This window comes from Thunnus thynnus, chromosome 6, assembly GCF_963924715.1.
Source record: "Thunnus thynnus chromosome 6, fThuThy2.1, whole genome shotgun sequence".
Classification (NCBI taxonomy): Eukaryota; Metazoa; Chordata; class Actinopteri; order Scombriformes; family Scombridae; genus Thunnus; species Thunnus thynnus.
The window spans coordinates 16,474,341-16,484,758 of record NC_089522.1 but is presented as its reverse complement, the minus strand read 5'-3'; the positions used below and the strand labels follow the sequence as shown (position 1 = coordinate 16,484,758).

General features: G+C 39.4%; 1 protein-coding gene across 2 annotated transcripts in view; it reads left to right on the top strand.

Annotated features, from left to right (window-relative positions):
• Positions 1-346: 346 nt before the first annotated feature.
• The window catches only part of LOC137184455 (vasopressin V2 receptor-like), an 18,128-nt gene continuing 8,056 nt past the window's right edge, over positions 347-10,418 (top strand). Inside the window, exons 1-5 of one of the 2 annotated variants that reach the window (XM_067592139.1) lie at positions 347-749; positions 1,735-1,811; positions 7,849-8,234; positions 9,813-10,058; positions 10,327-10,418. The exon at positions 10,327-10,418 is cut by the window's right edge and continues 55 nt beyond it. In XM_067592139.1, the coding sequence (XP_067448240.1) occupies positions 7,851-8,234; positions 9,813-10,058; positions 10,327-10,418 (722 nt within the window). In that variant the 5' untranslated portion in view covers positions 347-749; positions 1,735-1,811; positions 7,849-7,850. The remainder of the gene's footprint in view (positions 750-1,734; positions 1,812-7,848; positions 8,235-9,812; positions 10,059-10,326) is intronic. The other variant, XM_067592141.1, reaches the window with a different exon arrangement.

Sequence of the window (10,418 nt, the reverse complement as noted above, 5' to 3'; positions counted from 1 at the left end):
GGCATAAATCATTACAATGAAGGGAGGTGCTTCTCTCTCTTTGTCACACACACATGCACACTCTCATCCTTACACACAGACGTAAACATGAACTTCAGAGCAAGTTTGTTCATGTATGTATATTTATGGACATGAACACACATACACACCACGTGCACCTGCAGATAAACAACTACCTTTCTCTGTCTCTCTCTCTCTGTCCCTCTCTCTCTCATACACTTTATAGGTATGTATAACACCCTCCCTCCTCTAGCTGAACGCTCCACCCTCAGTCCTAGAGGACAGGCTGGTTGACCCAGGAGGAGGGGATAGTGGGGGAGGGAGAGGGAGGTAGAAGAGCAGACGGAGCTCAAATTCATTTCTGCTGGTGGTGCTGGAGGCACAGCACATTGCAAGAGCATAACGTGACACACAAGGAGCCGGGGACACACATGGCTATCAAATGGATTTCTCTGACATACACTTTTGAACTACAACACAGCAAGGACCATACAGTCAGCAGGCAGACAAACGACTTGCTCAGACATTGCAGAACTTCTTTGTCACACTGACCAAAAAAAAAAAGAAAAAAGAAGCTACCTGGATTTGATGCAGACACATTGACATTTTACCTGATTCATTCAAGAGCCAGCTGATATTACGCTGAGCGGAGGGACTTGGATTGATAGAACTGAGGATGTGAATGTTTTGGATAAAATCTTGACAGCTTCTTGTCATACAGCTGCACCACTGAAGTGGATCATAAGTGGGTAAGTGCCTTTTATTTACTCCGTGATGATTGTTTGATTTATACGGATAGTAATACTTCTAATTATAATTCTCCCCTAATCACTGAAAACACCCTGCAAACAAGTGGTCTGTGCTGTAGGAAGTCACACTTGTTCATATTTTGTTTGAATAGATTTGTTTACTGACCAATCTAGGTCATCTCTCTGTATATCCAGAGTATCTGATGTCCGCACGGGACACAGATATGCCACTCAAGCTCTCCATTCAGTATTCTATCATTTATTCTGCCTGTTATTTTTCATCAATTTATTAATTGTTACTCAGTCATGTTATCATCTTTTGTCATTTTATCATCAATATGTATGCTGTATAAATAAGTAACATTGATACAGTTTTGTTTTTTCTGGAAAAAAAATGTAAAGAAGAGAAAATCTGTGTTATTAGCTTTTATTAATGAAGAAATTCACCTGTTTTAGAAAACACAAATATAATATGACTGAAGAGAAGTAATGTGTTGATTATAGTATATTTGTATATTTGAGTATATTTGAAAAATATAACTTTGTTTAACAATTGCTCTTGTTAAAAGAAACTTCAGTGACATTTACATTTATATATGATCTTTGCATACAAATGTTCTGAATGTTGTCATCTGTTTATTTCAAATGACTGAATCACTTGATTTGCTAAATATTAGACTCATTATACATAAAGCCTTTGATGAAGAAATGATACTTACAGTGCGTATTTAACATGCCTGTCAGTCCTGATCTGAACATATGAAATATAATTTAACAAAGACTCAGAGTACATCCGGTACAGATGAACGTGCATGATTGAAAATATCTTTTACAGCAGAGCCTAATAGAAAATGCATGTGGTCCTCTTAAGTTTTTCGGTGGATTAAAAAAGCTCGAGGGAACTGTCAGGCTGTTAATGTGATCTGCTCTAGCATGTAATGTTAATGGACTGTACTGGTGACAGCTCTAATGCTTTGTCCCATAGTCACTGAGACAAGAGAAAAAAAACACACCAAGAGAAAAGGACACGCGTGAGAAAGCTTACCATGCACTGACAACAAGGTGAGAGGCGGCAGAGGAGGGAGGCTTATATGTTCACCTTCGGGTGCTCTTTTTTTATGTGTGTTTGTGTGTCTGTGTCTTTGTGCGTGTGTGTAATGTCCTGCCCGTATTTTTTAAAAGGCAAATCAAAGGTCTTAAGATGATTAAGAAAAAAAGGAGATTTGTTTTCCCAGAGCAGCTGTGTGTTCATGGTACACACAAATTCTCATCTTCAAAGTTCATTGATTTATTGTCTGTATTTGCATAACAGAACAACCTATTATTTAATATATAAATGCATAGATACGTTTCTCCTCCTTACTATGACGCAATGATCAGAGAAAAATTTCTCAGTGAAAACCTACATGTTTATTATTGTAGCAGTTTGTCTTGTCAGTTTCCATTGTTGTAACAGCAATTAAACAATTGGAGAAATCTCCTTAGCTTGTTGAATCAACAAATCTATTTGCCAGAATCATTTTTTTACGATTGTGAGCAGGAAGCTGTTTGTATCAAAGTGCCTCAAAAAGGATTTTTCCATTAATCACACACTTTCCTTCTTTATTTTCTTGTGTTTGGCCTGGTCCACGATATGCACAAAATGACTTCCTTGATTGTAGCATGCATCAGGAAAAATAATCATCATCATCATCATTACTGTTATTTTCACGGTCAATTTAGTCTGGTCTCTAACCGGGAATCATTTCATCATGTTCATTTTATCATGTGGCATGGTTCTGACCATATCAGCTACAAATCTCCAGGCCTGTTTTAGATGATGTGGTAACACATCGGCCCAGTTTCCACTCTTCAGGGGGGAATACTCTGAATTTTATATCAGTTGCATGACGTAGAAAAGTCCCTTTTTTTTGTTTTTCGCATGTGTTGGTTGACAGTATGCTGGTTAATGATACATGACAAGAAAAACAGTGAGTGGTCTTATGAACAGGCTTTATCAGCGCTGATAAGGAGATCTGGGCCTTCTTCAACACCAGACCTCTAGTGTGTTCCGTCCACTCGTCGACGTATTATGGAAATAAACTCAAGGCAATGTTTGTGAATACAAAACTAAAGTAGCGCGCGTGGTGCTAAAATGTGGGCAGGTAATGACTGTATCAGTGTGTGCAATGAGGTGTGGCCCCGCATGATTAACATTTAATGGGTTGTTTGGGTAAGACAGTGAAAGAACAAAGTGTTTACTCTTGTTGCTCACATGGACTGCGGTCTGCGGCGGAGACTGAGTGACACATGCTGAATGGGGACGAATAAATCATGGATACAGAGCAATGAGTTTGATTTTTAATGAGTACAGCAGGTGCCTCAAGAAAGTGGAATGCATAAATATATACAATGAGTATCCACCTGTCACTGAACCGACTCATTCAGATGGTGAACTTGCGCTGCATGCGAGTGCCAATGGGGAGCTAATTTACTGATACGTGGAGCTTAAAGAAGAAAGTCTGGTCACAAGTGCTTTATCATGCAGATGCAGTGCTGCACAGCCACAGCCCAGCGTGTGGCACCACATGACTCATCCAGACCTTTATTGTGTAAGAATCTATTGATCGGTATGCAAATAAAGTCTCTTGCCTTACTGAGAAAAGCTGCATAGAATACCAAAGACTACATCACATGCTTGATGCTTGATTCATATGTTTGTTTTCAGTCAGGCCAGACTATTTGAATCCTGTTTCCTGAAGCCATAGTCTATTCATTAAACTCAAATAAAAATAACAAGCATATCAGTAATAGTTTCCTCTGCAGTTTTGATCATAAATGACAGAGGATGATGGATTGGTTATAGGACAGAAGGTGAGAAATGCAGTGGGTGGATGAATGTAAAGAATTAGAGTTAAATAACAAGTGAGGAAAAAAGATGTATAGATAAGATATAAAAGAGGAAGAAGAGCAGATCAGAGGGGTAAATTAGCAATGGGTTGTTTGAGTGTACACTGATCTGCTAATGAGGACAGAAAGGTCCTGATTAATCAAATTGGGTCAAACCAGGTGAAAGGAAACTAATCAAGAGACTGACATGTAAACACAAGACAGGCGGGGAAGTGATGAGTCTTCCATTACGTTTGGATTATTGCACTCGGTGCCAGAGCACCTGTTTGCCTGCCACTGCTGCCACCACCATTTCAGGTTTAGCGAGTGATTAGCTTAAAAGCTGCCAACCAGGTCCCTCCACACTGTCAGTTTCTTAAAATGCAAATAAGGTGCTCTGTGCATGAAAAGTGAAAGAAATTTGTTTCCCTGCCATGCAGAGATGGCAAAACAGAACTACAGACAGGCAGTATTTTGGGTATTTTATTAACACAGTGAAGGTAGGAGGTTCAGTGTCCACCTTATGTTTCCTGCTTCCTTATTTGACCATTAATAAAACCTTACAAGAGCAGCAGTTACACATGCAAAATTAACCCCTTTTATGACAAATCCCTTATACTTAACTTAACAACTAGCCATTTTGGAAACCTCGCTTTTGTGTTGTAGAAATTTGAATGTATTTTGTCAAACATGACATTTTTTCCATTCATTTTCACACACTATGAGACTTTATTAGCAGAAACTGTAGAAACTTGATTAAGTTATGAACTCCATCACAGTGTAGATCAAGTCTGCATTGATTTTTGTTACATTACTGTGAGGTGCAAACGTCAAATCAATGTGTATCAAACTGCAATTCCACACAATTATAATGCACTACTGTCAGAAATGAATGCTAACCTGATTTTCCACTGTGATTGATTATGTAATGTAAGTTTCAAGTTTCACTCTAATTAATTTTCATACCGTACTGAAAAACAATGGCAACTTGGGAATGCAAAGAATGTAAAAAACCCAAATTAAAATGAACAAAAAAAATGATCAGTAAAAATGTTATCCATCTACATACCTGAACCCAATGATAAACGTTACCAAAGTAAAGTCTATGAGTCCCGTTCAGAGTTAATTGTCACATTATTTGTTCTGACAGTACATCACATCAGATTCATCATCAAAGTATCCACTAAGCTTGGATTATTTTAAATATTTGTCCCAATGAGTAAATGACAACATAACACTGTAATGATTATTTTCTCATCCCCAAAATGTGTCTCTTTGATAGATTTGGTACTTAACATATTTTAGGATGGTTTAAGAGGACTTTGACACAAACAGATGTCAGCATAGCTGGTACATGACATTCTTTGTTAAAGGGAATGACCAAAACATGTATTAACAGCAAGAAAAGAGGACTGAGATGTTGAGAGATGTGAATGGTTGGTAGCTATAATGTTTTCTTGCGCACTTTAACTACCTGTTTCTGTCCTCCCTGAGGCACTGTGCTGTGTGCGGGAAAGCCGTATACCATGGAGAGGACATGAAAATTGATGGTTGCACACCGGTTTGCCTCTGGAGAGGAAAGCGAGGGAGGGATCGACTCCCTCATTAATCTGAGTGAAAGCTTTAGAGTAAAGAGAGGAATGAACGCACTGCACTAACTACTAAAAGCAGTGTCCACAGTCCATCCAACACAGAGAGATAGAATAATTTGTGCTTTACATTAAGTCGATCGGACAGATGAGAATGCTGCGCTGTGCTTGTGTTATTAAAGAGAGAGCAAAGCAGAATATATTTTCAAAGACAGGGTAGGTAAAGAATACATTAAACTGGATCCAGCACAATATTAAGCTTCTCTATGTACTTTCATTTTACAGAATTTTCTTAGGACAGTAAATGTCAGTGCCAGAGGTTTTAAGCTATGTGTGAGTCTCTTGTAGTTGAGCCATTGCGCAATTTAAAGACAATCCATCTTGATTTCTTGGATGCGCAAACCATGCAAATGAGAAATGAGCATATTTGGAGAAAATGCTTTGTGTCCTATGGGAGTTCAAGAAAACATAGACCAAATCAGAATTTGTCTGTAAACGATTTCTAGAAGGCCAGAATAATGTTTTTGTGAATCTGTTCTGGATAAATGTGTCATACACTCATGTTTCCCCCATATGTGAGCAACAGATAAGTGTCGCCTTCATTAGAGAAGACTCTTCTTACCAGTTATTAATCTTTTAACTTAATTTTACTGAACACAATTTGAGTTTATTAGTTTATCATTGCTGTAATACAATGATTTAATTCAGTATGATAGAACCTCCCTAAGTCATAACACCTTATCTGCACAGAGGCATACTTGAAAAAGATATTTCATGTCAGAAATTAGTCACATGGGCAAATATACATAATGAGATTATAGGGGGCTATAAAGCACAGCAGCAGCACAAAGAATCCTCTCATGAATTATACTGTAATTACAGAGTGGGGCACAAGGCTCCTCAGGTTCCGACAAAGAGAGGCCGGGGGATTCCTTGATGAAAAAAGACCTTGTTGTCTAAACTCTTGATTAAAAAACTTGAAAAAGAAAAAAAATAATAAACAGATAATAAGCATGAATATCACTAGCTTTGATCTAAAGGCGTATGGACAGACCTTTGACTCACTAGGTCTGTCCAGTGCAGATTTGGAAGAATGTTTTAGTGCCTTGACCTGGTTTCGCCATTTACGGCAGTGTTATGATTGCCTGGTGTGGCAGAGATTCACTCGAATCAAAGAGTTGTTGTCTGACTTGAGAGAAATGGATCCGCTCAGATTCTTCTCCTTTCATCCATGGCTCTACCTTCACGTTAGGCGGAGAGGTCCAGCTGGCCTGACTCGTCATGCATTCATCTGAATACATTCCTCTGGCAAAGCCAGCATGCAACACTTAACAATATGTTCTGCTGAGTTATCTCAGGCACCCAGCAGCGACTGCGCTATTACTAGCAAATTGGCCATTAGGTCTCAGTGGAGTAGTGAGAACAACCTTGTAATATCTTGTTAGTCATACTCAATTGCACAATACTATCACTATAGTTTTCCTCACTATTTTTAGACAAGTGGAAAATTTCCAAACACCCATTCAGTGTGTATACCTAACCACTCCTTGCACATTAGTCAAAATAGTACATCAATATCGTGTCAATCAACACACACTGCACACAGCTCTATTAAGACCTATATTTGGCCAACTCCTCTTTCCTTATCTTATCATTCATTCTTTTCCCACCCTGCTTTCATCACTCTTCTTTCATCTTCTTCTGTTTCTCCTCCCAGACTTTCTTCTATGTGCAGTTTATTTGACCAATGATGCCCCCAGCATCCCACAACGCTGTTTCTAAAAATTGTCATCTCATTTCTATCAACGTTGTGTTCTTTTGAGCAATTTATTTATATGCGAAGAAAAATAAACATAAAATTTATTGAGATCAGGAGAGAGAAAGAGTGGGGCAAAAGAAGAAAAGAATGCCTGAATGTATGAGAGAAAGATGGAGAGAGGGGGGAACAAAAACACAGGAGAAAAGGAATGTTGGGGGGTTAGCATGGGATGAGAGCGATTATGAGAACGGAGGTGAAGGAATAAGAATGGTGGGATAGTGGGAAAAGCTGTCAAATCAACCTTGAGAAAGTATGAAAAAGAAAATAAACCATGCTGGACTTGCGTCAAACAGAACGAGAGGATTTAAGAGATGGACAAACAGACAGACTGAGGACTCGTTAAAAAATTGGAGACAAAAACATAATAATATTCACATGGCTGCATGATTGGTTCGGTGTCTGGCTTTCATTTCTTTCAGTCAAATTTGATAAAAATGGCTTAATTTAGAAGCTTTTTATAGTGTTCAATGTGAAAATGCAATGAAATCAAGTGAGTCCTTGTGATGAATCCTTGCATCAACAAGAATCTTAAATAAAAGCCGTAAGTGTTTTGGGCCTTTACTCAGCTGACCAATTTATGGGCATTTTGGAGGTGATTGAATAAAGAAGGAAGACATGATACTGATGTAAGGATAATTTAGAACAAGGAAATTGTTTGTTGATAAAATCTGAGCTTGGTAGAATCTAAGCAAAGATAGTCTTATGACCTTGCACCAGTTTGACTCCTGGTGACCATTTTGCGCAGGGCATCAATTTAAATGTCTCCGCAAACAACAAGGGCTTTCATTATCTTTCCAACATTAAAACTTTGTTTGTTCCATAGGAATGGAAAGCATCAGTTTGGAAACAGACTGGGATGGGCTAGCCCTCTCCTCTCTGGTCGCCACAGGAAGGAGCAACGTCTCTTCCTCGTCTTTCTTTGTGTCCGAACTGAACTCCCTCAACAGTTCTCAAAGCGGGGGATCCTTCTTCGGGATTTTCCCTGAGAATGGATCAACCACCACGCCTCACACCCTGCCCCAGCCCAGGATGAGGGACCTGGGCTTGGCCCGGGCAGAGATCGCAGTGCTGGGATTGGTGCTGGCTCTCACCACCTTGGGGAATAGCTTTGTGCTGTGGGTGCTGCTGAGGAGGAGGAAGCACAATGCACCGATGCACGTGTTCATGGTCAACTTGTGTGTGGCTGACCTGGTGGTGGCTTTCTTTCAGGTCAGTTCATGAGTTACTTGAAACCATTACAGAGAGTTAGAGTTGATGCTTTGATACTGTCGATCATGATATTATAATGAAGATTTTCTCAGGGTTTCCACCATTTGTACATGCGCCCATTTGGCAACATTATAAAGAAACATATATATCCTATTATTTATATACAGATGATACATTTCTCTGTCTGATGATGATCTTTGTCCTAAAAGAAAGCTAGCATACAGATGTTATCAACTATTGGATGTCAAGAACTGCTTTTTCCCCCTTTTTTACAGCTGAATATCTGAACAAAAACACCACCGACTGGAAATGTATTTACACCTTGAATCACTGTCTCGGGAGTACAGCGGGAGAAACCCTGCGCTTAGTTATTTTGGACTCTGATCTTAACTTTGAATGTCACATCAGTAACTAAACTAGGACAGCTTTTTATCACTTAAAAAACAAAAGTTAGAGGATTTATATCACGAGCTGACTCTGAGAAGCTGGTCCATTCATTCATCTCACCCAGTTAGATTACAGTAATGTTTTCACTGCTAGATTATCCAAACAAACAATAGGAAGGCTCCAGCTCCTTCAGCACGCAGTATCCAGAATTCTCACATGTACACAAAAAAATGAACACACTACTCCAGTACGTAAATCACATCAGTGGCTCCCAGTGCACCACAGAATTGACTTCACTATGCTACTTATAGTCTTTAAAGCACTTAACTGTTTGGCTCCCCAGTCAGACCTCTCAGGTCATTAGGTCGTGCTTTTAGCTGCCTTGGTCCTGTTCTCTGGAGAAAACTGACTGATGAGCTGAGATCTGTTACATTCAAAAGTAAACTAAAAACTGAAGAAGAAATAGGGAGTGCTGCACTGGGTCAAGAACAGTAGTGTTGATAAAAAAAATCAGTGCTCTTCAAGAATAAGGCAAGTAGTCAAGTAAGAATAAAAAAGCAATGACTGCCCAGCTTACTTTTAATGGAAGACCATTAATTATTTATTTATTTTTATCCATGATGTAATAAAGGATTTTTAAACTGAAAACTTTTCTGTTTTTTGAGGCTTATGATTAGTTACAAAACCAACAAGTCCATCTCTTATCCCACAGCTCATTGGTTCCCTTCTGAAGACATTAATCTTTAAAAGTGACTCAGAGATATATAGTTTCATTTTTTAAAGAAAGGCTCAGTACCTTCCTAAAACTGCACTATAGCAACCATTATTCAGACAAGAAAGTCAATTGGTTGGAGACTATTTTCTGCTGCAGATTAATACAAATCTTGTACTCTAGTAAATATATACAGCAACAGGACAGTGTATGTGGGGATTGAGTCAAAATACAAACTACAGTGCCCATGTTAATGTAATGAAGGAACATGTCACCCAGAACAAATATGTGTTTCATGTGTTTTTAATAGTTTTTGGACAACAATACACGTTACTAAGATTTGTAAGTTTTGGTCTTTTTATGGGATCATCTTTAATTTTTCATTTCTATGTTTCTAATGGGCAAAAAATGCACCACTTTTGTATGCAATAGTAGCCACTTCTAAAAATAACATTTTTTTTTTTAATCTGTGTGTCCAGGTTCTTCCTCAGCTTATATGGGACATCACAGAGACGTTTCAAGGTCCTGACTTTCTCTGCCGGTCCATCAAGTACTTACAGATTGTGGGCATGTTTGCTTCCTCCTACATGATAGTTGCCATGACAGTAGACCGGCACCATGCCATCTGCTGTCCATTGCAGGCCTACCGTGGGGGGGCAATGTCCCGCTGGAACACCCCTGTCATGGTGGCCTGGGGCCTGGCACTAGTCCTCAGCATACCGCAGGTAGGGAGGGGTGGACACACAGGAGAACAAAACCTCTCTCTCTCTCTCTCTCTGTCACACACACACACGTGCATTCACAAAAAATTGCATGGTGAAATACGAAATGAGGGTTCAGTAGGTGTTCACACACCCTGCTTTCTACAGTATAACTCAAGATGTTGGTCTATTTTTAGCACCATGAGGTCATTGCAGTTCAGTTAACGGAGGAGGAAACTGGCAGTCATGTCTGTGGGTGTGCTGACCAGCCTGCCTTTGTTCGGTCTGTCAGGTGTTCATCTTCTCTCGCTCAGAAGTGGCTCCTGGAGAGTACGAGTGCTGGGGTCACTTTGCTGAGCCATGGGGGCTGAAGGCCTACGTCAC